The sequence below is a fragment of the Passer domesticus genome, chromosome 18 (assembly GCF_036417665.1).
Source record: "Passer domesticus isolate bPasDom1 chromosome 18, bPasDom1.hap1, whole genome shotgun sequence".
Lineage (NCBI taxonomy): Eukaryota > Metazoa > Chordata > Aves > Passeriformes > Passeridae > Passer > Passer domesticus.
In genome coordinates, this window is record NC_087491.1 from 4,632,952 (window position 1) to 4,660,643 (window position 27,692).

At 51.0% G+C, this 27,692-nt stretch overlaps 1 protein-coding gene and 1 long non-coding RNA gene across 11 annotated transcripts; one reads left to right on the plus strand and one right to left on the minus strand.

The window, feature by feature from the left end:
- Positions 1-31: 31 nt before the first annotated feature.
- TMEM268 (transmembrane protein 268) lies at positions 32-18,551 on the plus strand. 10 transcript variants are annotated; one of them, XM_064393947.1, is made up of 10 exons: positions 32-155; positions 4,973-5,932; positions 8,203-8,491; positions 10,468-10,577; positions 12,805-12,912; positions 13,994-14,143; positions 15,095-15,205; positions 15,619-15,696; positions 16,655-16,840; positions 18,136-18,551. In XM_064393947.1, the coding sequence occupies exons 3-10, from the start codon at positions 8,392-8,394 to the stop codon at positions 18,292-18,294; spliced, it is 1,002 nt and encodes a 333-aa protein (XP_064250017.1). In that variant the 5' UTR covers positions 32-155; positions 4,973-5,932; positions 8,203-8,391; the 3' UTR covers positions 18,295-18,551. The 10 variants fall into 10 exon arrangements, with proteins under 10 accessions (XP_064250017.1, XP_064250012.1, XP_064250014.1 ...); XM_064393942.1 differs by lacking the exon at positions 18,136-18,551 and having other exon boundaries at positions 16,655-17,585; XM_064393944.1 differs by lacking the exons at positions 32-155; positions 4,973-5,932; positions 18,136-18,551 and adding an exon at positions 5,993-6,278 and having other exon boundaries at positions 16,655-17,585.
- A 1,122-nt stretch (positions 18,552-19,673) lies between these two features.
- LOC135283311 (uncharacterized) lies at positions 19,674-22,558 on the minus strand. The gene is made up of 3 exons (XR_010349142.1): positions 22,419-22,558; positions 22,069-22,170; positions 19,674-20,393 (listed from the first exon to the last, which is right to left on the minus strand). It is a non-coding gene; the product is annotated as an uncharacterized LOC135283311 (long non-coding RNA).
- Positions 22,559-27,692: the final 5,134 nt, after the last annotated feature.

Below are 27,692 nucleotides of genomic sequence, written 5' to 3' on the forward strand. Positions count from 1 at the left end.
GCCTCTGCTCAGTCTGGTTCTTCCTGCTGACTTGTTCTGGGAATGCTGGCAGGTCTCGCTGGGCACCTTGGAAGTCTGGACTCTGCAGAGTGACCATCAAGTATTGATAAAAGAAAGTTTTAAGAGAGACAGCCAATATCTGAAGGTCACAGCAGGTGAGTTAAAACCCATTACAGAGCTCCTCCTCTTGGCTCCAGTCTGATGCTTTACCTGCCAGATCATTCTGAAAACCTTCAGGAACAAATGTTCTTGTGACCATTAGGGGAAATAAAATGGTGCCAGTTCATTGGAATAGTTTGATAGCCAGGTGCTGCACAGTAATTACCCTTCCTTGGGTCCAGTGCTGGTCACTGCGTGTTTATACCAAGGTCGTCCTGAATCCTGCAGCATCCTGTGCCTGGGAACAGTGGGAAAGAAAAGTTCTGGGCTTGTCTGCATCACTTCCCAGCTCTTTAATCAAAGATACACACAAATAATCAAGAGGTTTCATGTTTCAGTGGTTTCTTTCTCTTTCCAGCAGAATATTAAATGCAGCTTTGCTTTGTTGTTGAGTTCAAATTCCAGGCTTTTTGTGGAAAAGGGACCTCCTGTCCCTAATCTGGCCCAGGAACTGTGCAGTTGGGGATCTTTGCAAGGAACCTCATGGATGCTGTTCTGTTCCTCAGACAGAACATCTTGATTTCCACAGCTCCTCAGTGAGGCATTGCAAAGCCTCTTGGACCTCTGGAATTGTGATAGGAAGGGAAAAAAGCTAGATGGATGTGGATGTGAGTCCTGCAGGCAGGAGCAGACAGCTCTGGGGTCTCCTCTTGTCATATTTTATGGTAGTGCACTGTACTCCTGGAAAGATCTCTTCAGGAATTGCAGCTATTAAACGGGTTGTAAAATTTAAACAAAAGCTTCTTGCAAAGTCAAATGTGCCAAGTTGGGGGAGAAGCCAGGTGAGTGCAAGCAGAACAGGATCAGAGCAGTTTTAATCCATGTGCTGTAATGTGGAAAGGTGTTATGGCCTCGTAAAAGGTTGCAGCCGTGATAATTTCACTCTGTCCTTTGGAGATGAGACATTCTCCCTGTTGAGAGCAGGTGCTCAGGCTCCAGCAGGACGCTCCTCAAAGCCCTCCTTGCTCCAGGCTGTAATTAGCAATTTCATTCCCTCTCTTATCAGTGACTGAGACTCTGTCCAGAAAAAATGAAGTGTGTGCTCCACTTTCTCATATTGGTTCATAAGTTTCCCTTGGTTAATGAGGACTTTTATCCTTCTTTAGAACAGAAGCAGGAGAAAAAGGGGAAGAAATTATCCATGATTATTTCTCCTTGGCAAATGTGCTGTGAAGAAGCTCCCTTTAGAACATGCAGAAGTGTTAATGTGTTGCAAGAATAATAATTTTCTGTAATACTTCCCTGAAACTTAACTGTTGAGAATGACTCCAACTTTGCACTGAAGGAAGCATTTCCAATTACTGCTCTCCAGGAAGGCTGGCTTGGTTTGTGCAGTGCAGATATTTTATTTCCAGTTGAGGTTCTTCCATCTTGCCCTGTGATGCTCTGGGAAAGGCAGCCCTGTGTGCCTAAGCCAGGCTGTGCCAGGGAAATGCTCTTCAGGGAACAGTCCTGACACAGGTATGGAGTGGGACACGCTGCTTCTTGTCCCTGAAATCTGATTTTTGGGGCATTTTACAGGAAGTTTGAGGAGTAGGAGTGAAGCCCACAGCAGCTGCTAGAACAAATCTGTATCTGAATTCTCCCTGCTGCTCCTCTACCCAGAGAAGTCATGGCTGCTCCATCCCTGCAAGTGTCCAAGGCTGGACTGATGGATCTTGGAGCAGCCTGGGATAGTGGGAGGAGTCCCTGTGGGCAGAGAGAAGGGAGTTTGATCTCTGGAGGTTCCTTCTAACCTAAACCACTCTGGGGGTCTGTGATAACCCCTCAGGACTGAGCTACAGCCTGCTCATGTACCACAGAAAGCAGAAGCTGCTTTGGGCCCACACACCATTGTGAGATGCCCTTGTTTTGGGCTCCCATTCCTGGAAATACCACCTGGCTCCTGCTCCTGGGGGCACTTGGGGCACTACAGTGTGAGAGAGTGTCCAAAGGAGGGACACAGCCATGGGGAAGGGTCTGGAGGGGCCGTGAGGAGCAGCTGAGGGCTCTGGGATTGTTCAGCTGAGCAGAGTGAGGGCAGAGCTCCCCGGGGCTGCAGCTCCTCCCGAGGGGCAGCTCCCATCCCTGCTCTGGGACAGGGACAGGAGCCAGGGCACGGCTGGGGCTGGGCCAGGGCAGCTCAGGCTGGAGCTCAGGGCAAGGCTCTTCCCCCAGAGGGTGCTGGCACTGCCCAGGCTCCCCAGGGAATGGGCACGGCCCCGAGGCTGCCAGAGCTCCAGGAGCCTTTGGACAGTGCTGCCAGGGATGCCCAGGGTGGGGTTGCTGGGGGGTCTGGGCAGGGACAGGGCTGGGCTGGGTGATCCCTTCAGTCCCTTGCAGCTCAGGATATTCTGTGATCTTGTGTTCCTATGAAATAAAGGAAGGAAATCACCTCTAACCCCAGATCTGGAGTCCAGAGAGCTCTCCTTAGGGGGACAGCAGTTCTGGCTGGCAGTGCTTTAGCAGGGGCTCCCCTGGCAGCTGGATTTGGGCACTTTCAGAAGCAGGTGAGGACATTTTGCTGCTGTTGGAGGTCCAGGAGCCCTTCTCCTCCCTGCCTCGAGCTGCCAGGCTGTGCTGGATGGCAACACCAGGGAATTCAGGGTGTTCCAGGGGCAAATCCACATTGGGCAACCTTAAATTCCTAATTTTTCTGCTTTTGTGAGGTCAGTGCACAGGTCCTGATGATCCTTATTAAATGTAGAGCTGTTTTAATGGCAGATCCAGCCCAGTGAGCTGCTGGCAGTCCCTCTATCCCTTTCCTGCCATCCCCAGCTTTGGGCTCCTGCTGTTTTCTCCCACCCTGGAGCCCAGCTGACCCTGGAGCAGGCAGAATTTGGTAACCCTAGAGAAAATGCAGCAGTTCCTGGCCCCTGGGGCAGCTCGTGGGAGGTGTGAGCAGCAGGATGGGGTATCCCAGGTGCTGTCCTCCTGTTGTGGGGCAGAACCACCCTGCAGTGTCCCCTGGAGGTGACAGATGACTGTGTAAACATAATGCAGCTCCTCTCCCTTCTCTCTGCCTGCATTAAACCTGCTCTGATTTCCTTCTTTGCCTCTGTTTTCCTCACCTGGAATCTCTTTCCCCTTTGTCTCTCTTCACTAGTTTTTGCATTAATGCATAATGGGAGAGAAAAGGCAAGAACCTGCTGATCCCAGCTGAGGTCTTGGCTTTAAAGTCTTAAAGAAAATACAATTGAGAACCCTCTAGATCAATGTTCTGCTGAAAAAGTTTTCCCAAACTAATCCAAGGAAGGAGCACAGTGTAATGTTTCTTTGAGGTTGAAAGGAGAAAGTGCTAATTTCATGCAGAAAAGATTGTATCTTGGACTAGCATAGGAATAGAAAATAAATTGGTATTAAATTACTTTCATCTGCCTCAAAATAATCTAATAAAGCATCTTCTGGATCAATAGCTGAATCATTATCCCAGGCACATAGCGAGCTTTGCCTCTTTTAATTTGAGATTCAAGAAAAGACGTTTTTGCATTACCATAGTAAAAAGAATAATACTTTAAGTCTTCATAAGAAAAAGGCAGAAGTAGGAAAAAAAAGATAAGAACCACACTCAGTGCCTTAAGCAAATGTCATTCTTCATTTGAAACTTGTAATTTATGGGTAGTGTGAAATAAATTTTTATATTTAATGACTGTCAATCTGTCAGCTTTGCTGACAAAAAAATCCAACAACGCAAAGTGAAAGGACTTTGTGTGCAGAAAGGGGGAAAAGGGCAAGACAAGGCTTTCAACAACTTTGTTCTCCTAATTAAGGCTCACTAGGGAAAAAAAAGGAAAGAGATGGCACAGTTCTCCCCTGAAAATGCAGTTTCATCAAAAGAAAATGAGATGTGCCAGTGCTGGCTGCAGTGCACAGTCCAAACAAGGCTGACGTGGGGAGAAACTGCAACCACATGCAGATTGTGGTCAAAAAAGCTGGAATCACAGAGGTGTGGATTCCAAATACTGCAAAGGAGCTCAGTTTATCAAAGCATGGAGTAAATACAGAGAGAACATGGTCAGAATAGGCAAAAGCAGACTAAATGTGTGTGTCTGGTTATTTAAAGCAGTGAGACTTCAAATAGGTGCTGAAGAGTGACCGCAGAAATGACATTTAGGGTGTGATGAAGGGTGAGGTTATTTCTGGGGCTGGCAGGGGTGGGTGGGCACTGTCAGCCTGGGACAGTCCTCAAATTTCTATCTTGAAAAAGCAGATTTGTTCATTTCCCTGCAATCAGTTTCCCTGTAATATATTCATTAATGCAGCAGGTGGAACAGGGAGTACAATGTAAGTCCAGGGCACCAAGCTGGGAAGAGATACAAACAGTACAGAGCACTGAATCACAATTCCAAATGATCTTGATAAGTGGGAGAAATGATCTGAAACCAATAGCCTGAGCCTCCCTGCAGGGAGGAGTAGCTGAGAAAGGTGAAATCAAATACATCAGCTCAGAGCAATCCATGAGCCGCTGCACAGCCCTGCAGGAATTTGGGAAAATGGGGTGGGGGACTTCCCCAGAGGCAGCAGATTGCTGTGGTAAGGGGAGGGTAAGGCCAGGCTGGACAGGGCTTGGAGCAGCCTGGGTGGTGGAAAGGTGGACTCAGATGGGATTTAAGGTTCTTCCAACCCAAACCATCCTGGCAGTCCAGCCTCTGGTGATCCCAACACTCCTCTCAAATGAGCAGGAGTTTGCTGCTGGAGGTGCTGATGCCAAGACCTTTTGTGTCTTGCTGAGCAAGAGGGGCACAGGGACCGTGCTGCAGATCATTATCCACACCGCCTTCAAGTTATTGTTAACTTTCAAGTTATTGTTAACTTTCAAGTTATTGTCCCACAGGAATTTGCCTGGAGCCTTTTCCTGTGGAGAGCTGGCAGTGCTCTTGGCTTCTCGTGTTCCCTGTCAGCATCTCTGTGTGGGTGAGGAGCAAACCAAGCCAAAACTTTTGATGAGCGTTTGCAAAAGAACTCAAAGCTTCCCATGGCCCTGTCTGGGGTGGGGATTGGAGCTGGGCCTTGAGCTGGTGACAGATTTATGGGATTTTTCCCAGTGCCTGGATGGTGTTGCTGGTTTCCAGTGTAACAGGATCCCATGAGGGTGAGTGGCTTTGGAGTTGCTCCTGTTGCCTGTGGAGCCACGTGATGGGATGAACTCACAGCTCTGGAGAGGCAGGGTTGCAGAACTGATCCCTCCAGAAGAGCAGCCTTTGCTCCAGGAAGTGCACACAGACACTGCAAGAGCTGATTGTTCCTTTTCTTTCAACCATCTACCCCTGGATTTGCTTTGTTCCAACCCTCCATGGATCCTGCAGCTTTTGGGCAGCTCTCACACCACAATTCCCAGGCTAAGGAGTTTGGTTTTCATGGTGTCTCAGCATTGTCAGGCAAACAACTCCAACATGTGCAGCACTCTGGAGGATCCATCTGACTGTGCCTGAGCCTCCTGCTTTTCTTCTGGAGCTGCTAGAGGGGAAACTTGCTCCACATCAGCACAGCCTGGTTTGGGGAGGGCTACAACTCCTGCCCTCCCTGTTCTTGACTGCCTTCCATGACCCTTTGATGAACAGTGACCTCTTGTCAGCCTTGAGATATGTGTTTTCCTCTTCTGATGTCTCCAGCCCTGTCTTGAAACACTTACAGGAACTGATGTGGTGTAACTGTGGGATTTGTAGTTCCTGAATCCTGCCTGGCTGATCCTAGAGGAGGAGAAGGAAGAGGAGAGCCTCCTGTCTGTGCCACTCTTCAGCTCTTCACACTCCTCAGGCTCCAGCTCCAGCTCTGGACCCCCACCCTGCTGCAGGTGAGGAGGAGAATCTCCCCCTGTGGCTGTGTCTTGGGCGTGGGAACACTTCTGAGGAACTACAGAGGGTTAAACCCTCATTTCTGAACAGCCCAGGGGAGAGTCACATGCACCAGGGAGATTTTGCAAGTCCCTGCGTGCAGCTCAGCGTGAGGAGGGGGAGGCAGGGGCACAGACCTGGGTATTCCCTGCTCCCAGGGGACACAGGGACCTCATCCAGCACAGGCTGGCACCTTCCTGCTTGAAGGTAGCACAGTGTGGCACCTGTGCAGTGCAGAGTGGGACAGGTAGCAGGAGGAGGAGGAGGCTGAGCTGCATTCCCAGCACCAGGAGTGAGCTGGAGCAGGTAAGGCTCTGCTGGCTGCTCTGGGAACGAGGCAGAAGGACCTGCTGGGTGTTTGTCTGCTGTTTAGTGAGGGCTTGCAGGTGTCCAAAAAAGAAGGAAGTGAATTGACCAGAGGGCTGTTGGCATTGCATAAAGAAAAAGAAGAAATTTAGAGAATGCAGAGCCTGGGAGTGCAGGAGAGGAGAGGCTGCTCCTTGAGGTGCCTCAGGAGGGATCAGAGGGAGGTTTGGGGGGACCCAAATCCCCACATGGGCAGTTCTGCAGGGAAAGGCAACAGAGCCAAACTGTGCTGCACTGAGAAGCAAAAGCAAAGCTGCTTTGGCTGAGGAGCTCCCAGTGTTTGGGGAAGGCTGTTTCCCTCCTGGGGATGGCTGGGCTGCTGCACCTGCACTGTCAACTCCTGGGGACTGTCCTCCAGAGGCCCCAGATTCTCATCCTCAGAGCCAGAGAGCCTTGATTTGTGTCCAAATGGATGTGCCAGCAGCAGCAACAGGGTGGTTGGTTTTAATCAGGTTTTTCTTCAGTTTTTAATTAGTTTTCATATATTTTTCTTTAGTTTCCTCTGTTTTTTCACTCTTTGCTTCTGTCTGCTATGGGCTTTTCTGTCTTGATTTTACATTCACTTCCATTGGATGGCAAAAGAAGGAAAGCAGTGAGAAAACCCATCCGAATGCACCTTTTGGTGCTGGGATGTGCCCTGTAACATTTGGTGCCCATGATCCTCATGGCAGAGCTGTGCCCAGGGGAACCTCTCCTCACCTGTGCAGGTGAAGAGCAGGTGCTGTGCCCATCCTGTGTGCACACACTTCCTGCTTTGATCCTTTAAGTTTTCAGAAATCCTTTAGGATCCTTTAAGTTTCAGCTTTTTAAGGGAGTTTTCAGCCCTTTTGGGTTTTTTTCCCCTGTGATCAGGGGAAAATTTTTCATGTTGTTTCTCTTGCCTCCATTTCCTTCAACCAGGGACTGTCCTGGCTTTGTGCAAGGAGGTAAATACAGCCGCAACAGTCAGAAAAAAACCAGAAAAAAAGTCAGAAACAAAACAATCCCCTTTGGAAGGAGGGTGGGTGAGATCTGTAAGGGATCCTCCCACCAGGAGACAGCAACAGGCTCCTGGTCTGAGCAGAGGTTAAAAAGTAAGCGGTGGTTTTGGAGAGCTGGAGTGGAAGGTAATTGAAAAGTAAACTCGAGAGTTTACCAGGCATTTAACAGCCACCCACAGGTGCTGGCAGGAGGTTAGAGAGCTGTGCCAGCAGGAAAAAAACACATGGAAAACCTTGGGCACTGTGCCTGCTGGGAGAACTTCCCTGAGGAAAGGGGAGGGGAAAGGAAAAGAGAGGGGAAAGGAAAGTAGAGGAGAGGAAGAAGGAAAACAGAGGAGAGGAGAAAGGAAAAGGGATGAGAGGAAGAGAAAGCAGAGATGAGGGACAAAAAAAGGAGAGGAGATGGGAGAAGAGAGCAGAGGAGAGGGGAAGGTAAAGCAGAAGAGAAAGGAAGGGAAAGCAGAGCCTCAAAGGCTTCATTGCTGCTGGGTGGGAGCTCCTGCTTGACTCTGCCTTCAGCAGATGCATTTTTCTGCCTCATCTGTACTTCTCCCATCGTGTGGTGAGGATCTGTCCCCGTGTCACTTCCAGGGAGGGGCATTTCCACCAGCTCCAGGTTCTTCTGAAGGTGATGGCAAAGAGGCTTGGCAAGGAGAAACCCTGACTGTTCCTTGCTAAGTGCTTGCAAAATGTGAATGCTGATGGATGTCAGGATAATTTAAGGAATATTTAAGGATAGCTTTTCCACCTCTCAACAAAAACCAAACATAAAAAGTGAGTCTGTGTGGACTGAGCTCACACTGGCCAACACCAGGTGCAGTCACTGCTGTTATCCTTTATTTGCTGTCTCTGCAAGATTTGGGATGTTCTTCTTGTTTTTTCAGGGCTAGAAAATGCTTCGTGGCTCATGGGAAGCAGGATGCCCAGGAAGGCAGCAGTGGGAGTGAGGGTTTCACAATCTGCTCCCCACTCAGCTGCTGTGGGGCTGGTTGGTGCTTCCCAGCAGGGAGAGAGAGAAATGCTGAATTTCTGACCAGAAAACACAGAATCCTTCAAGGAGACACACCTTCAGCATGGCCCAGAAAAGCCAGACTGGTGGAACTGAGAAAAATGGTTCCTCCCTCCTGTACAGCAAGAGTGATTTCAAGGAAGGAGCCCTGCAGTGGGTGACAGGTAAGGGAGCAGCTCTTTGCTAAGAGGAGAGGCAGATCTGAGCTCAGTGTCCTTAAAATAACCACTGACAGATTTTACCAAAGATGCTCTTTAACTGCATCTCACTTGTGAAAGTACCAAAACACTGTGGATGTTTCAGCATTTTGGGAAGGGGATGGAGATACTTTGGGGTTTTTATTAAATGCCTGATATGCAGGAATGAACGAAGCAGCCCCCTGCAAGGCCTCTCCTCTTGGCCTTTGAGGCTGAGAAGTCTTTGGGAAATTTGACCTGTGTTGGGGGCAGCAGGGCAGGGGGATTGTGCCCCTGTGCCCTGGGCTCAGGTGAGACCCCCACCTGCAGAGCTGCCCCAGCCCTGGCCCAGCACAGGGAGGAGCTGGAGCTGCTGCAGAGATCCAGAGGAGGCACCAGGGGATCAGAGGATGGAGCAGCTCTGCTGGGAGGAGAGGCTGGCACAGCTGGGATTGTTCACCTGGAGAGGAGAAGCTTTGGGGGGACCTCCGTGTGGCCTTGCAGGGCCTGGAGGGGCCAACAGGAAAGATGGAGAGAGACTGTCCAAGGGCCTGGAGTGCCAGGACACAGGGAATGGCTTCAAACTGAAAGACAGTGGGTTTAGATTGGAGATTAGGAAGAAATTCTCCCCTGTGAGGATTCAGAGGCCCTGGCACAGGGTGCCCAGAGCAGCTGTGGCTGCCCCTGGATCCCTGGCAGTGCCCAAGGCCAGGCTGGACAGGGTTTGGAGCCCTCTGGCAGAGCCATGGATGGCTGGTCACTCATACCCCCTGCACCCTCCAGCCCCATTTTTGCACTAAATGTCCCCAGGAGCAGCCCAGGGACACCTGGCTGACCCTGGAGCTGAAAAGAGGAAGGAAATTTGTGTGAAACCTTTCAGTGAAGCAGGGTCTCAGCTGAACCAGCCACTTCCTTAGGCCCAAACCCTTCCTCTCTCTGTAGCACAGCTTGTGTAAGCTCTAGGTGGGTGCCAGATGGGCTGCCTGGAGATCACAGCTCTCCCGTGCTGCTCAAATCTAGGACAGGCTGTCCTCACACTCTTTAGGCTCCTGACTGGAGTCTCTAGGATGCATCTGTGATCCTGCCCTGAGCTGACACTGAAGAGCCTTGAGCAGAGCCATGCTGCAGGAGGGTCTGGGGCTGCTCCAGGGCAGCCCTGCCACATTCCCAAGCAATAGGATTGCTGGAAAGCACTTGAATTCATTGCTCAAGTTGGTTTTTATGGTGGGTGGGCAATGGGGAGGGGTCTCCAAGAGGGCAGTGTGCCTTGGCACCACGGAGCAGCCTGAGCCTGTTTGTGGTGGTGAAACAGCAGCCCAAATGCCTACAGACCAAATCCTGACTTGAGCCAACAGAAGCCATGAGAGAGCCAAAACTGGGTTTTCTACAGCTCCAGGGGTTTCCAGATTGCCATGGCTGTGGTGAGGGCACTGCAGGCTGCCCAGCCTGGCACCGGGTTCTTGTGCCAAGGGAGGGAGCAGGGTTGGGCTAGGCACCACATCCTGGTTCTAACACATTCCTGGTGGGTTCTCTTGGCAATCCCAGCTCACAAAATAACTTCTTTACCCTGAGAAAGAGCTCTAAGACTGTGGAAAACAAGTTGTTTGAGTCAGGATTCAGTTTGTGGGCCGTTGGCCTGCAGTTTCACCTCCACACTTCCAGTTTGGTGTTGCTGAGACAGGACATGGTTGTGCTGCAGATCACAGCATCCTGTTATCTTCTCTTATCTCTGGCTGCTCACTCCTGGGATGTTTTGGGGGTTTCTTCCCTTTCTGCAGTCTGTTTCCTTCAGGGGGTCTCAGGCTGCTTGCCGAGCTCCTTAGCAATGGCCAAGGAGGGGATTTTGGATCAGTTTAAATCACACCAGGGTGGTTTGCGTTCTCAGCCTCCCCTTTGCCAGGTGCTGCCTGGCTGTGGGATAAACCCCCCAGAGCTGTGCTCACGGCTCTTTTGGGCTCTTGCAGAACCCCCACAAGGCCGGGTGCTGCTGGTGCTCAGCATGGACAACACCTGCCCCAGCTCCTCCTTCGACATGGACCTTTGTGCTGACAAACTGCAGTCCCTCGGCATCCAGGTGAGCTCCTCTGGGAGTTAATTCCAGCTGGATTTGCATAATTTGCATTTACACCCACAGCCCAGATGGCTTTGGGTTTTTTTTGTTTGAGAGTCGCTTGTTTCAGTCCAACGTCGGTCTATTCCCCGTGGGCTGGAAGTCAGCTGGGATGAACTTGTCTTAAACTTCTGTGAACAAACTCTTTGAAGGTAGTTTGGAGTGAATTTTGCTTAAAATTCACTCTGATAGGGCAGGGCATCCCTGGGACATCTGCCTTGTCTTGTCCTTCATCACAAAAAGGGGTTTTCTTCCCTTGTGACTGTCCCTGCCCTTCCCAGGAAGGTTTTACTCACTGCAGCTGAGGCAGGAACACAAATTTTGGGTCTGTGGCAGCTCTGTGGGTGAGATTGGAGGTGCTCCCTGTGGGAGGCAGCTCTGGGACACACATTTGGGTTGCAAAGGAGTGGTAGTGAAATGTGAGAAATGAATTTGTAGAAAATTTACGCACAAAATTTATACACTTTAGAAATTGTCTACAAATTCATTTCTCACAGTGAAACAGCAGGCCAAAGGCCTACAAAGCAAATCCTGACTTGAGACAACAACCCATGAGAAAACTGGCGGCTCTTTGTGAGAACAGAGTCCTGCAGCAGTGGAAAATAACTTGTTTTTCCTGAGAAAGAGCTCTAGGACTGTGGAAAACAACCTGCTTTCCCTGAGAAAGAGCTCTAGGGCTGTGATAAACATTAGCCACCTGTATAAATTGTCTTTACACTGTTAGATAGAAAAATGAAAACCATGTCTCACAAAGAACTTTTTCTGCACGTACACACTGGGCTTTGAGTGACCAATTAATACAGAATAACAACTTGTTACTGACCAATTGGGGATAGATGGGATGTTCTTAAAAACCGTATAAAAGGAGATGCACAAAATAAACCAGGATGGATCCTTTCTTTTTGTGCCATAAAACGTGTCCTACATGGTTGGGAAAGATGAAAGTTTGACAAGAAAGTCTCACAGCTATGTGTGCTTGGCAGAAAGATCTCTGAATGTAGAACCTGAGAGCAGAATAGAGATGGGAGCAAGTTTTGATATAGAAGAATAAGAGATGTCTAAATTAAGAATGGCTGAGCCAGTCTTAGTGGACAACTGAAAAAGCAAAGGTTAAGTCAAGCTGGAAGGAGGTTTTATGACTTAGAGCAAAGGATACATTGACCACAAACAAAAAATATGTTTTTACCAAGTAGAAATAGGTCTTAGGAAAAGCAGAAGATACCACAGGCAAACAGACATGCTGATGTGGCAAGTAGAAAAATGTTGTTACAGAGGCCCCCAGCCGAGTAATAATTAGCACTAACTCCATGATTCACAGAAGGCTGATCAATCCCTTTATTATATATATCATTACCAAGAAACCCCCATTGCTTTTATAGACAGTTACGATACACCTGGACCTAATTGGCCCTCCAGTCCAAACGCCATCACCATTGGCCAATTAAGAAACCACCCTTTGATAAAGAAATCTCCATAACACATTCCACATGTGCACAACAACAGGTGCAGCAGGTTAAGATAAGAATTGTTTCTCATTCTTTTCTCTGATCTCCTCACAGCCTTTCCCAGAAAGTCTGGGACAGTTGTGTTTATCTCTGTGGCCAGAGAGCTGCTGCCACAGAAAAAAGGTCTAACAATTTTCCACTGAAAGAAAATTGAAAAACAACTTTAAGCTCAAACTGTACATACTAACTCATGTGGTTGGACAGTATTGACCATAATATGGTAATGACAGTTATGTTAGGCTATAGGCAATAGTAAAGGTGTTGTGTATGGTGCTGACTGGTTGTTATGTATTAAGATATTCAGCAAAGAAAAATATATATAATGCATTGTAACCAGAACTAAAGGGGCTTCAGGCTTGCCTCTAGCTGTAGCTGGCAGCTTTAGGTGTGGCTCTGCCACCCACGACCCATGGCTGCTGTAACATCTTCTATGCAATAAACGGCATTTTGAAGAGCTGTAATATACAATAAACAGCATTTTGAAGAGCTGTACTATACAATAAACAGCATTTTGTATACAATAAACAGTATTTTGTAGAGCCACCTGGAGTCCCACATCTCTCAGGCTCTTACACTATGTCCTTCTGCATTGAGCAACAGCAGCAACGAGGTTTGCCCAGCTGGTTCTGCTGGGAGCTGGAGCCCAAACTGAGGGTGGCTGTGGTTTTGTGTTTGTTCCCGGGCAGGTGCCGATGGATCCGTGGAGAAGGCTGATCCAGGAGGGAGTCCTGAGGCCCGAAGTGAGGCGGTACCTGTTCTACAGCTCCAGGGGCTTCCAGATTGCCATGGCTGTGGTGAGGACTGCCCAGCCTGGCACCAGGGTTCTTGTGCCCAGGGAGGGAGTGCGGTTGGGCTGGGCAGCAAATCCTGATTCTAACATGTTCCTGGCGGGTTCTCTTGGCAATTCCAGCTCACAGAACTGCTGCAGATGGAGGGCAGGGCCCTCTCTCCACCCCACTGCTGGCAGCCCCACTAAAGCAGGCTGTCCATGGGTGACCAGCAGATCCTGAGGTGACAGCACCTACAACAGGCTTGGTTTAGATCTTGATTTTAAAGATATGAAGGCATTCTGGTCCTGATGCTAATTACACAAACAAATCAGTCAACTTTTGGTCTTGTTTGTCTTCTGGTGAAAGAAAGTTCTCCAGAGACCCAACCATGAGCATCTGCTGTGAGGCTGGTGCTTTGCAGTGTGCCAAGGGTGTGATCAACCCCAAATCTTTGTTTTGATTACTTTTTTTTTGTTTGGATAGCCATTATACAAATTTTCTCCTGTAGGAATTGGTGCTCAGTGTTTTGAGGGGTTTGGTGCCTGTTTAGTGCACCTGAGTTTTGTCATGATGAGATGATGCTGTGCCCTACATGTCACACCTGCCCCTAGGCAATCTCCTGCCCAAATCCATGCTCTGTAAGGTGAAGGAATCCAGTTTTCCCTGTCTTTAACACAGCCCTTTAAACCTGCATCAGTGCTCACTGGTTGAGCATTACTGTAATGGAGTGGTCTCTGCACCACCTTGAAATAGGAACTTTCTAAATCCAGGGACTCTGAGAATTATTATCAATATGCCTCAGTGAGTGCATTCCTCATCTAAATGGAAGCACTCTGTTGAAATCCTTCCTAGGGATGAATCATCATTAATAATTCACTCTTTGTCTTTGGTGAGTGGTGATTTTTTAAAATAAACTAGGGCTCACTTAGTCCTTCCAATCCTTTCTTTATTTATTATTGGAAAGAAGTTTTGTCCTTTCTCACCCTGTGAAAAATCTCATGGGACCTAATTTATAAGGGAGCAGGGACTGTTATTTCCTTCTTCCTGTGACTTTTCTAATTTTCATGGGTTTGTAACTCTCACCAGCCTTTCTATTTTCCTCCAGGTTTTCTACATCTCTCTCTGGACAAACCTTTACTCCACCCTCCAGCTGAGTTCTCTGGGCCACTTCTGGGGGGCCGGTGTGCTGGTGACACTGGTGGCCCTGGCTCTCACTGTCCTGGTGATCCTGGTCATTGATGGGCACCAGAGGAAGGTGAGAGGAGGCTCCTGGTGTGGGAATGTGGAGAGAGGGGAGCAGGATTCCTCCTGCTGGGGCATTCCCTGGCTGCAGGCAAAGAATACAATGATCCAGGGAGGAGGGAATAATTTTACAGTACTCAGGGAAGGCAAGGGATGTTCTGCAGCCAAGGGAGGGGATGGAATGCTTGAAAGGGAAGTGTTGGAGCTGCTCAGGCTGGCTCAGACCTCCTGCTGTTGGAGATCAGAGGATTAGAGAATCCCAGGCTGGTTTGGGTTAAAAGGAACCTTAAAGATCTTCCCACCCCTGCCATGGCAGGGACACCTCCCACTGTCCCAGGCTGCTCCCAGCCCTGTCCAGCCTGGCCTTGGGCACTGCCAGGGATCCAGGGGCAGCCACAGCTGCTCTGGGCACCCTGTGCCAGGGCCTGCCCACCCTCCCAGGGAACAATTCCTAATTCCCAAGATCCCATCCATCCCTGCCCTCTGGCAGTGGGAGCCATTCCCTGTGTCCTGTCCCTCCATGCCTTGTCCCCAGTCCCTCTCCAGCTCTCTTGAAGCTTCTTTGAGCACTGAGAGGCCACAACAGGGTCACCCTGCAGAGTGTGGACTGTGCTCCCACAGCAGCTCTGGCTCCTGCCCTGCTCCTGATGATTCCTCCTTGCATTCCCTGCTGCCTCTGACATCACTGGCACCATGTCTTTGGCTGAAGAATAATATTGGAAAGTCTTGACTCAAAATCCAGAGGGGGATTTGAGGCAAATGACTCTTCCAAGAGGAAACCAGATAAATGTGGGGGTTCACAGGGGTTCAGGAAAGAAGTTTGCTGGGGGGCAGAAGGGAGAACATGACACTGGAAATCAATCCCACTGTTTTCCTTTCAGAGCTGCAGTATTTGGGATTATCCAGCTGCAGTTTTTAGACTTTTGCTGTGGACTGTGTTATTTTTCCTTGCATTCTTTAACAGCTAAACGTGAACACAGATGTGAGGCTGGCAGCTGTCAATGAAATCTTTATCAAACACAGCATAATCCTGGGGATTACAGATGTCCTGGACGGGCCACACAGCATCCTACAAGTATCCTTGGTGGCAATTGGTCAGATCCCTCCTGGATAGATAAATGCCTCCTGCTGAAACAAAGATGAGACAGCAGAAAGAGGTTTAGGGCAGCTGAGTCACTGTGCCACAGTTTATTTGGTGTGGGGTCACTGAGATGAGCGATGGGCAATGACCCTGGCTCATCCCAGGCTGCCGGGACTGGGGGAGGAGGACTGGCTGCTCTCTGCTTCTCCCTTAGCTCGGGGTTTTGTCTTAGCTCAAATCCTCCTGGCTTCAAACCCAGCACTGGGCTGTGTTATTTGGTCCTGGCTGCCCTGAGCACCCTGAGGGCATCACCTGCCTCAGCTCTGCTCCCTGGGAGCCCATCCCAGCAGCCACATGGATGGCAGGGGAGGCATGGACAGATTCCTTCCTTGACCTGCCCCTTGCAGCTGTGGTTTGTGCACTTCAGCCCCGAGCACTGCCTCCAGGCCCTGGCAGCCCACATCACTCACCTGCAGGGGACACAGGTAAGGGACACTGGGGACAGCCTGGAGCCACGGGCAGGTCCTGCCCTAAGCCCTGGATTTGCTGGGATGGAGGTGGGCAAGGACAAATGAGTGTTTGAGTGCCCTGCTGTGCACTGGGCAGACTGGGAGGTGAATAAAGTGCACTGTCCCTGCCCAGTTCAGCAGGAATTTGTCCAGACCCCGTGGAATGTGCGTGTCTGGATAATTAACTGTGCAGCTTTAATGATGGAAAGTCATCAGGAATGAAAGGCAAATTTTGGAAGCATGTGGCACACCTTGAAGCAGCTGCCACCTTGAGCTGTCCTCCTGGAAAAAGTGGGATAGCCTGGAGGAGCAGGAATTGCTGCATTGAGTTAATTATGTAAAAACTTTGTCCTCTTGGCCTTCAGAAAATGTTTTGCTCTCTGTGGGTGTGTAAATATCCACTGAACTGCTTTTGTGTGATGAGAGGTGAGAACCCTCTGAAATCTCCAGGCTGCTCATCTCCCTGAAAGCTGCAGCTCAGAGAAGGACAGCAGTTCCTGGATTCACACAGGGGATGAGAGAACTCTGTTTTTGAAGGATTCTTCATGCCAGGCTGTGCCCATGGTGCTGGGAGCAGCCACTGGCAGCTGAGGGCAGCCAGGCCATAGCATGGACACCCAGCTCCAAGTGCTGGGCATGGCTCTTGGCATGGGAAATCCCAGGAGTGAAAAATGGGCAGGAGAAAATTGTACCTTTTAAACTCTGTCCTCAAGACACCACTGCTTCCTGGGGTGGGAAATCCCAGGAATAAATCCATGCAGGAGGAAATGGTGCCCTGTAAAGTTTCTCCACAGGACACCACTGCTGCCTGGGGTGGGAAATCCCAGGAATAAAAACTATGCAAGGATAAATGGTGCCCTGTAAAGGCTCTCCACAGGACACCACTGCTGCCTGCCTTTGGAGAGCCCCAAAATCTCCTTTCCTTTTCTTCCAGGCAGACTTGAGGCACAGGCTGAACAAGCTCTGGGTGGTCATGGATGTGGCAGCTCAGCCTGAGCTGGGGGTGGAGGAGGAGACTCCATGTGAAGAATCCCCGCTTTTATCCAGAAGGGTGACCCTGAATAAAGATCCTGTGACCTGCAGTGAGCTCCTGCCCCTCATCCCTGAGGGCCCACCCCAGGTGAGGAGAAACATCCCCTTGACAGTGGCACCAAATCACCCCCAAGGCATCTCAGCTCCAAAACTCATTCCAGCCATGGGGGACACCACCTTTTCCTCCAGAAGAAGCACCTGGAAGTCCACACAGACCTTCTCCAGCCCTGGTGCTCTCAGGAGGAGGAGGAAACCCTTAAAAACCTGAATTCCATGTTTGTAAACCTGAATTCAAAGCTGTCTGAGCAGCTGGGGATAATCCTTGAGGAATTCATGGATTGGGCATTTGCTTGCTGGTCCCAAGGGTCCTGTTTGGAAGAAAACCTCTCCACAGGGACCTGATGGCCCTGCCCAGGCTGAGCTGAGCCAGGGATGAGCCCAGCCTTTGTCTCCTCCATGGAAAGTACCTTCAAAGACTTGTGCCACGCTGGGCAACAAATGTGCCCTGATTCCTGCTCAGCATGGAGCTACCAAAGGCATGATTTTGATTTATTTTGCAGTTTTCCTGTCACTGTCACTAAGTAAATTCAGTGCAAGTGACATCCCTGCAGGCTGAGGCTCTCTGGCTGTCTACAGGCAAAAACAAGCCCGAGGAGGCAGGGACAGAGTGGGCAGGTCCCCAGGGCTAGCTGCAGGTCAGCAGTCACTTGGTGTCACCCCCTGTGGGGACAGTGGGCCAGCACTGCTGGCCACAGGGCATCTGGGCCAGTTATCTGTCCTTGCCCACCTCCATCCCAGCAAATCCAGGGCTTAGGGCAGGACCTGCCCGTGGCTCCAGGCTGTCCCCAGTGTCCCTTACCTGTGTCCCCTGCAGGTGAGTGATGTGGGCTGCCAGGGCCTGGAGGCAGTGCTCGGGCTGAAGTGCACAAACCACAGCTGCAAGGGGCAGGTCAAGGAAGGAATCTGTCCATGCCTCCCCTCCCATCCATGTGGATGCTGGGATGGGCTCCCAGGGAGCAGAGCTGAGGCAGGTGATGCCCTCAGGGTAGCCAGGACCAAATAACACAGCCCAGTGCTGGGTTTAAGTCAGGTTTAAAAGCAGTGGCTGGTTTGAAGCCAGGTTTAAAACAAGTGGCTGGTTTGAAGCCAGGTTTAAAACAAGTGGCTGCTTTAAAGCCAGGAAGATTTGAGCTAAGACAAAACTCCAAGCTAAGGGAGAAGCAGAGAGCAGCCAGTCCTCCTTCCTCAGTCCCGGCAGCCTGGGATGAGCCAGGGTCATTGCCCATCGCTCATCTCAGTGACCCCACACCAAATAAACTGTGGGACACAGTGACTCACTGCTCTGAGCCTGCCCTGCTCTGACACCTCTCTTGCTCCCTGCAGGCCATGGCCCAGCAGCTCCTGGTGATCTTCAGTGCGTGCTACGTGCGGCTCCTGGTCACGGGCCGGCTCCCTCGGGCCAGCCCAGGGGGACACCTGGGCCACAGCAGCGTCCCCTGCCCCTGCCAGTTCATCCAGAGCACCGTGCTGTGCCGCTGCTGAGTCAGGAATGACACGTCACCCTGTTCTTCTAAGTTCTTCTAAGCCTTCTGACGTTTACGGTTTTGTAATGGAGTTTCTCGCGCACTTTTACGTAAATAATGATTGTTTTTGCATTCTTCTCTAGAAAAGGAGAAATTTGATAGAATGTTAGCTTAACCAGTATTGTTAGAGAAGTAACAATTTCATCCTCCAATCCACTTTTGAAATTCTATATGTATTGAATTCGAGAAATAAACTTTCTTCTTTTTACCTTAGAAGTTTCAGTATGTGTGTTGTTCATTTTGTGTTCTGTTACAACAGACACAGACTCCAGGGCAGAAGGGTGAGAGGCTAGCAGCCCTGACTTTATTGGAGCCCCTTCTTTCATACCCTGGTCTGATACAGGGGGACCTGATTGGTCATTCAATCAACACATTTCACATGATTGGCTAATTAAGAAGACACTCTTTGGTGAAACATCTTAGGAGGAAAACAACTTGTTGAAAACATCATCTGCAGATAGTTTACCATTTGTTTACCATTCTTTCTCTCTGCCTCCCTAAAACTTCCCAGGCCAGTTCATGGGAAAGCTTATCTGGCTTTCTCACTGACTGGACCCTTGTCTCCACAGTGCTGCACACCCATCACAGCTGGGGCAGGTGAACAGAGGGGGCTGGAAAACCCCAAAACAAAACTGTCCCCACACTCCAGTGTGGAGGAGCTCTGGGGCAGAGAAGGGAGCTGTAATTCCTTGTCCTGGATGAATGAGTGGAAATAGGACTCTAATGAAAAAGATGCAGGAAAGCTGCTCACCTTGGAGAGCTCCTGCCCACCAACTTGGTAGGGAGGAGCTGCCCCAGGGATCAGAAACAACCCAGGCACAGCCTGGGACTCGCTTGTGCCCAAACCCTCCTGCCAGCAACCATGACCCCCTCACACAACCTCGTACCAGCAAGGGCCAGAGCTTTGCTTGGGGTGGCAGCAGGAGGCTGAGCCCTGGAGCACCACGATTTGGCTCTTTCCAGGGTGCAGGATGACTCTGCTCCTTCTCCAGTTTTTTCTGTCACCAGGAATGGTGACACCAGATCCATCTCCTCCTGCCTAAGGCCCCAACACTGTTCCCTCAGCAGTGAGCCCCTAGCACATGATCCTTGTAGCAGTGAGGTCTTCACATGATCCTCTTATCAGTGATCTCCACAAAGGATCCCCTTATCAGTGACCCCCTAAAACGGATCCCCTTATCAATCCCTTATCAGTGACCCCCCCAAACACAGATAACCCCCTTATCAGTGACCCCCCATGTGATCCCCTTACCCCCACGTGCTGCCAATGCAGGATCCCAAGCACTGCAGTGTCACCAAACTCATTCCAGGAGAAAAACCACCACATTCCCAAGCAGCTGATTTCATGCACCTTTACTTCTGCTCGAGCTGCCACAGGAGGGGTCAGGCAGGATCCCCCCCACGCCCGTGGGGTTTGGGGCCCTGCTGTCATTGCTCTGTGACAGGGCAGGGTTGGGGGCACATCCCTGCAGCCTCTGCTCTGGGGGTGCTGCACATCACTGGGGGCTCACTGGGCATGGGGAAAGGGATTCCCACACACCCGAGCTCCAGAACCCTTCATTCCATGCCAGGAACTGATTCTGAATTTGTCTGAATTTGTACCAATATCACTGGGAGCATAATTTGGTTTCACAGTATAAAAATCTATTTCCCTGCTAGGATGCAATAGCTCCTGCTCTTCCCCTGGTGTTCCATGGCCCATGGATGTCAGGAGCATTTAATACACATTGGGAATCTGCTGATACATTGGCAATCTTCTGATATACACTGGGAATCTTCTTTTTTCCCCTGCCAACTGGAAAATTCTGTCATGAGACACTGATCAGGACATTTTCTATCAATGTGCTTCTGTGCTGAGAGCAGATCCAGCAGGGATTTGCTGATATTTTCCAATCCCTGGGATAAGGGATTTCCAGCAAAAATTAGTGGGAAGAAATCTGGTGGCCTTCATGGGAGGACCACGAGGGTTTTATCGTCAGGACCTGCTCTGGATGGGTTTGCTGTTGCTGGGGAGTGAGGCTGGTGCTTCAGGGGGTGCTGGTAGTTCTTGTTTTACATCTGCAAATGAAAAGTATGGAGAAAAGAGAGGGATTTGGGATTAAACAAGGGGGAAATTCTGGAAGGGAAGGTCCTCTGAAAACCTCAGCTATCCTGATTGCACTTAAACACCCAGCAATTAACTGCAGAAAGGAGCTGAACAGCTTTGCTCAAAAGAGGAGTTTGATTCCTCTCCCTGATACATCCAATGATGTATCATCGACCTTCCCTGATCTTCCCGGAGCCTCTGCAAATTCCCGGCTCCCACTGCAGGATGGCAGCTGCTCCTTCCTTCTGCTTCTCCTTCACACAGCCTTAATCAAGGCATCAGTGAAGGGACACATCCCCTTTCCCTTCCCTGGTCAGGAGCCAGCTGTTACTTTAGGGGACAGGTGAAATTCTGGACATGTTTTAGGACCCCCTGTGCACACAATTCCCCTTCCTCCCCTCCCACACAGCTCATGGGGGCAGTGGGAAGGGAATGGCTCAGCCCTGTGCCCTCCCTGGAGTCCCCAGGGACAGCTGCAAGCTCCTGGCAGAGGCAGAGGTGACAGGCATGGCCTGACCCCGTGGCAGCTGCCCAGGAATGTGCTGCTGCTCTGGGAATGTTTGCTCAGGAGTGACTCAGCCAAACCAGTGCAACCAGTACGGGTGGGGCACATCCCTGCCATGCTGAGATTCCTCTGCCTGCTGCTCAAAGCTGAATTCACTTTCACAGGGAGCTTTGGCACCTGAGCAGTGCAGTCAGGTGATGCTGGAGAATTTTCCTTGCCTTGGCTGGGGCAGGGAGGGGAGCCAGGATGGTCCTTGCTGTAGCCACCGTGCCAAACTGGGGCTGTGCTTTATCTGCAAAGCCACTGTGGTTCAGATGTGGGCTTTAAATGGGCCAGGGGGGGAAGACTGGGAGGCAAGGACAGGGATCTCTCCTTGCCAGCTCGGTGTGTGGTGCTGTGTTTTGGTGTTTGGCAGGGTTCTGGGTTACAGTGTCCCAGGGACACATAGCTCTGTGGGAGCAGGTGACATCCTCTTGTCCCCCTAATCCCACCCCACAGCACGTCTGTGCCCTTTTCCAAAGGCTGCTATTTGCTTCTCTGCCAGGAGTTGGAAGGACATTTAACACCAAAACCAGCCAGGAGAAATAAAGCAGGGGAGAACAGAAACCTTTGCAGCTCGGTCCTGGGAGCACAGACGGGCAGTGTGGAGGTGCCCCCATCCCTGGCTGAGCCCAGGTGAGCCCAGCCCCCTCCCATCCCAGCAGGTTTGGGATGAGGTGTGGGGATGTCGCTGTCCCCAGAGAGTCCATACTTACCCTGGTGGTGGCTTTGGGACATGCAGACGTCCCTGTCCCCAAAAAGCCCACACTTTGGTGCTGGTTTTGGGGCACGTGGATGTTCCCATGAGTTCCCCTTACCGGTGCTGTCTTTGGGGCACAGGGATGTCCCTGTCCCCACACTTACCCTGCTGCTGGCTTTGTGGCACAGGGATGTCCCTGTCCCCACACTTACCCTGCTGCTGGCTTTGTGGCACAGGGATGTCCCTGTCCCACACTTACCCTGCTGCTGGCTTTGGGGCACAGGGATGTCCCTGTCCCACACTTACCCTGGTGCTGGCTTTGTGGCACAGGGATGTCCCTGTCCCCACACACTTACCCTGCTGCTGGCTTTGTGGCACAGGGATGTCCCTGTCCCACACTTACCCTGCTGCTGGCTTTGTGGCGCTGCCTGCGCCGGGCAGGGCGGTGGCTCCCGGGGCTCCCGGCTGAACAGGCTCCTCATCTTCCTGGCCACATAGCGGCAGGCTGGGGGGACAGGGGACACTTTTGTGGCACTGGGAACCAGCAGCCCCCCCAGAGCAGCCTCCCCAGCCAGTGCAGGGAGGGAGGGACTGGATTTACCGGGATAAACGGGACTTGTTTCGCTGCCTGCCGCTCTGGCTGTGTTCCAAACCCCTCCAGCACCAGCCTGTCTCCCCCCCAGCAGCCCAGCCCGTGAAACACGCAGAGTATTTCCCCTCTAAGCTCTCTCCCCAGACCAGAGGTTTCCTTACCGTTGATTATTACTCAAACCATTTTCCCGTGGCTCAGCAGATCTGTCAGCCAGCCCGGCTGTGCCTCTCTCTGCTCTCGCAGGCAGCTCCGCAGTGTTGACTCAGCTCGGCTTCCTCCTCCCTCCCTCCCTGCCTGCCTGCCTCCCTCCCTCCCTGCCTGCCTGCCTCCCTCCCTCCCTCCCTGCCTGCCTCCCTCCCCGGGGTGTGCTGCTGCCGGAACGCCCGGGGGGGGCTCAGCCTGGCACTGCCCCCGGGCTCCCTGCCCGGGAATTCACAGGATCACCGGGCTGCAAGAGACCTTCAGACCATCGAGTCCCACCCAGCCCCAACACCTCAACTAAACCCTGGCACCCAGTGCCACATCCAGTTGTTAAAAACAGGCTAGAAACTGTTGTAAAATAGTTGATAGACCGTTAAGCATGTACTGTTAGTTTAGTTATTGTAAAAGGGGTTAAAGGGTAATTATAGGAAATATGGTACTCAACATACCATAACACACCTAAGTAGTGCACCACCCCCAGCGCAACGAGCCAGCCTGGACAGAACTGTCATGGGCCAATCAAGCACCTTAAACCTTCACGCAAATGAAGGATCCAAAAAGAAACCTATCCAAACGGACAAAAAAAAGGTTAAAAAGGGGCTTCTGACCCACTGAATCTGTGCTGCTCCACCTGGGACATCCGGAACATCACTGCTGAGAAGCCCCAGCACCGGCGCTGCAGCGTCCTCGACAGGAATGCTCTTGCTCTGCCCACAGGCCCCTTGCTTTAGGCCTTTCTTTTTATTATAATAAATGCTGAAATCACTTTAGCACCGGCAGTCTGGTTCCGTTTTTAACACAGTCTTGTTTTAAACACATCCAGGGATGGTGACTGCACCACCTCCCCAGGCAGCCATTCCAGAACTTTATCACTCTTTCTGTAAAAACTTTTTCCTAATATCCAACCTGAATTTCCCTTGGTGCATCTTGAGGCTGTGTGCTCTGGTTGTGTCAGTGCTGCCTGGAGAAAGAGCTCAACCCCTGCTTCTCCTGGGAAGGAGAAAGCTCTCAGTGCTGGCTCAGGGCAGCTGCTCCGAGGTTTGGGTGAGGGAAAATGAAAGGTGACCTGGCCCTGCCTGGAGGGGTTGCAGGTGTTGCTTTGTGGCTGTTGGAGGAGCTGGGTTTGGGATGTGGGAGGTGAACCTTGTGCTGTGACCCAAACTGAGCTGGAGAGGGTCCCAGCAGTGAGCACTGAGCTTGTGTGGGGCAGGGATGAGGAAAGGAACCTTCCCTCTCCTTTGGTGCTGCTCTCTCAACACTGCAGGGACAGTTTTAGGATTGCAGGATGGTTTGAGTTGGAAGGGATCTTAAAGATCATCCAGTTTCAGCCCCTCTTCCACTGTCCTTCTGACCTCATGTCAGACCTTCAAGCCCTCTGATATCCATTGTATGATGGGGGGTAGGGGTGACACTCCCTAACAGACAAAATGTAGGCAGAGGATTGTCCTTGTTTTTTCCAGGCTCTTTACCCCGTTCCACCTCCAGAGCACTGATTCAGTCCTGACTAAAGCCAGCTACTGAAGAAATGCAGCTTTTGTGCATCCTTTGCCAGACCCTGCTGCTGCTTGTGCTTCTCTGTGCTCCTTAATCCCAGTCAGGTGAGTTCTGAAAGCTCCTGCTTCGCCCTCTGGCCAGGGCAATGTGCTTCCCTTCCTACCTCTGCACCAAGCACACACTGATTCGGGCAGGTTGGACTTTGGTTTCCATGGCCTTGCACTTTGTGGTTTGTGTCAGGGTGCTTGAGCCCATGGTTTCTGTGGAGCAGAACCCAGAGCTCCAGGATTTTGGAAAAAGCAGGGCAGTTCTCCCAGTGCTGATGTGAAACCAGAATTTTACTGACAGACTCCCCTGCCTCTTGATTCTACTCCAGATGTGCAAAAATCTCTGAAAAATGAGTGGTCACATTAATCCATGTGCTGCAAACAGCCTGTCATCCATTCCAGTTCCTACTGCCCCTGTGTGAGACTGGTTGGAGATGGGGCTGGAGTGCAAGACTGGAATATTCCCAGTCAGGGAGACCCCACAGCCTCTCTGGGCTCTGCCCAGGGCTGGCACTGCCCAGGGCAGCAGTTCTGCCTCCTGGGCAGGGGAATTGCTGGGCTCAGGCCCTGCCCGTGGCTCTGGGGCCATGGCTGGGCCTGGGGCAGAGCCTGGGCCTGCCCTGACCTCTGCACACAGGGACAGACTGGGACAGACAGACAGGGACAGACAGGGATAGACTGGGACAGACTGGACAGACAGACAGGGACAGACAGGGACACACACAGGGACACCCAGGGACAGACGGGAACAGACAGGGACTGACAGGGCTGAGGCCCCTCTCAGCTGGGGCTCCTCTCCAGGCTGAGCAGCCCCAGCTCCCTCAGCCTTTCCTGGACATGGAAACACTCCAGGCCCTTCCTCCTCTCTGCAGCCTCTGCTGGTCCCATTCCAGCAGCTCCCTGTCCCTGCTGTGCTGAGGAGCCCAAGTGGACACAGAACTCCAGATGTGGCCTCTGTTGAAACCTGCAAGATCTGTAGGTGATACAAGACCTGTAGGTGTTAAAAAATATCAATCAAAAACCCCAAACCCCGAGCAAGACCCTCCGGACCACCCCACCCTGAACCTTCTGACCTCCAATCCCTCTGGAGGACCCATTTTCCAGTCCCAGATGAGCTCAGCAGGACAAGGGGGATGATTCAACATTGACAAGGTGCCTGGAGGGGTGCACTGCTCCTCTGAGAATTGGCTTCTCCGGGCTCCACACCCCGTGTGTGGGTGTTCTCCTCTCGGGTGTGCAGACACATCCCTCTAGATGGTGCTAAGATAAAGAGAAAAGGTGGGTGGTGAGAGGCCGGGGAGGACAGCTGCCCCTCTGGGCACTGCCCGAGGTCTCCTGGGTGAGGAGATCATCTCCCTCTCCATTTTCCAGCATTCCTGAAAGTGCTCATTGTGTCTATTGGCAGCAAACACATCCCAGATTCTTCTTCCACTTCCAATTTCCCTTGCTGGTGTGTGAGACTTCACAAATCCATCGTGACTTTAATCAGTGCATCTGCTCCTATCCATGCACGAGACCAGACAAGTGGGTTTTTAATGGCAAAAATCCATCTTGGCTGTTTTTCCTACTTCAACCAGTTTTTACTGAGCAGCACAACTCATCAGCTGAGTCCTCTTCTATCTCATGCATCATTAACCAGAATCTTCACCAAATTCAAGCATAGATAATGTATGATTTATTGATGTGGGCAATCAAGAGAGAATCCAGCCTGGCTGCCAGAGAACAGCAAGGATTGTTGAGGATTAGTGTGAAGGAAGTATTTTAGATCCACGGCTGAGCAGATTTCACTGTGGAGTCCCACATGGGCAGTAAATGAGCTGTTGAAACAGAGCTGCTGTTAGAAGAGAGTGTAAAAACGAATAGCCCTGTTCAGGTCTGCTTCTTTTTTTTTTTTCCCCCATTAAATATAAAATGTGGAGAACGACTCTGTGAAGCTCTGAAGCAGGAGAACTGAGCTCCTCTCCCCGTGCCTCTGCAGAGGGAGATGATTTCCTGCACCCTGCTGGCCCCAGGGCACAGCCTGCAGTGGTGGAAATGGCTGTGGCACCATGGCAGGGCTGGAATTGAGGAGCCTCCAGCTGCCCTCCAGGTGTGTGAGCCCAGCCCAGCCTCCAGGTGGGTTTTGGTGTCACTGGTGTTGCTGTCACTCAGCCCTGGCAGCTGCCCTGCTGTCCCCACTTCCCTCACCCACAGACAGAGGCTGTGACACGTTTTAATTACTGCCCCATCTAGATTGGTTGGCCTGAGCTTTGTATGTGGTTTCTACTGATGCAGTGGAGAGAGATTCCTTTTGCCAAGTTTTCTTTCCAAGAATGGCTCAGCTCCATTTGTGATGAACCCATAAACTGGATTAAGAGCTCAGTTAGAGATTTTCTAGTGTTTGAAACCCATAATCTGGGCTGGGTTTCCAGAACAGCTCGGTCCCTTTGTAAGCAGTAAGTCACAGCCAGAAGTGCTCAGCACTCTGTGATTTGTGTCAGGCTGCTCAAGCCCATGGTTTCTGTGGCACAGCACACAGAGCTCCAGGATTTTGGAAAAACCAGGGCTGTTTTATTTTTTCTCCCAGTGCTGATGTGAAACCAGAATTTTACTGACAAAGAGACTCCCCAACCTCTTTATTCTACTCCAGATGTGCAAAAAGCTCTGAAAAATGAGTGGTCACATTAATCCATGTGCTGCAAACAGCCTGTCATCCATTGCAATTCCCACTGCCCGTGAGCACAGAATGTCACCTGAAGGTCCTGAGGGACCTCATCTCCAGCCACCAACCAGCCTGATGCCATTTCAGACCCTCTCCATGACCTGTGGGTTCTGCACAGCCTGAATTAATCCAGAGCTGTTCTAAGGAGAGTTGTGGAGTTAAATAATAGATTTACAGTTTTGGGTTGGAAGGAACCTTAAAACCCATCCAGTGCCACCCCTGCCATGGGCAGGGACACCTTCCACTGTCCCAGGCTGTTCCAAGCCCTGTCCAGCTTTACCTTGGGCACTGCCAGGGATCCAGGGGCAGCCCCAGTCCCTCTGTATAACCTGTGCCAGGGCCTGCCCACCCTCACAGAGAGGAATTTCTTTCTAAAATCCAACCTAGCCCTGCTCTCTGTAATTTTAAAACCATTTTCCCTTGTCCCATCACTCCAGACCCTTGTCCATAGCCCCTCTCCAGCTCCCTCAGAGGCCTTTTAGAGAAATGCTCTAAATTTCCCAGTTTTTGGTGGATTTTACCCTCAGCACTGCTACACCTGCCCTTCTCCCAGAACTCCATCTCAGCTCCGTGGTGACACCTTTCATGGAACACCAGCTCGTTTAGGAGGGAATAAAGCAGGGAAAGTGCATTTGGGGATCTGATCCCGCTCAGAAGAAAGTCCAGTGTCCCCACAGGGCTTCCTACAGAGGCCTGGTGTCACTGTGATATTTTCTGAAAAATCCCTTTGCTAGGATTTCTTCCCCTGGGAAGCTGAGAAGCCTCAGAAAAGAATGAAAATGATAATTATCTGATTGCTTTGGAATGTGGTCTGGAGGTTGCTTACCAACAGGTGCGTGTTTGATTGGTTCCATGTGAATTGTTTTTACTGAATGACCAATCACAGCCAGCTGTGTCGGACTCTCTGAGGAGTCACGGGTTTTTATTATTCATTCTTGTTAAGCCTTCTGATGTATCCTTTCTCTTTCTTTAGTATAGTTTTAGTATAGCAT

Excerpts from the sequence above, each read along its gene's own strand:
- TMEM268 (XM_064393940.1), top strand. The coding sequence starts at position 8,914 with ATGGAGCAGCTCTGCTGGGAGGAGAGGCTGGCACAGCTGGGATTGTTC. Across the intron at positions 9,098-10,467 it reads TGGCTTCAAACTGAAAGACA|AACCCCCACAAGGCCGGGTG; the intron begins GTGGGTTTAGAT and ends GGGCTCTTGCAG. Across the intron at positions 10,578-12,804 it reads TGCAGTCCCTCGGCATCCAG|GTGCCGATGGATCCGTGGAG; the intron begins GTGAGCTCCTCT and ends GTTCCCGGGCAG.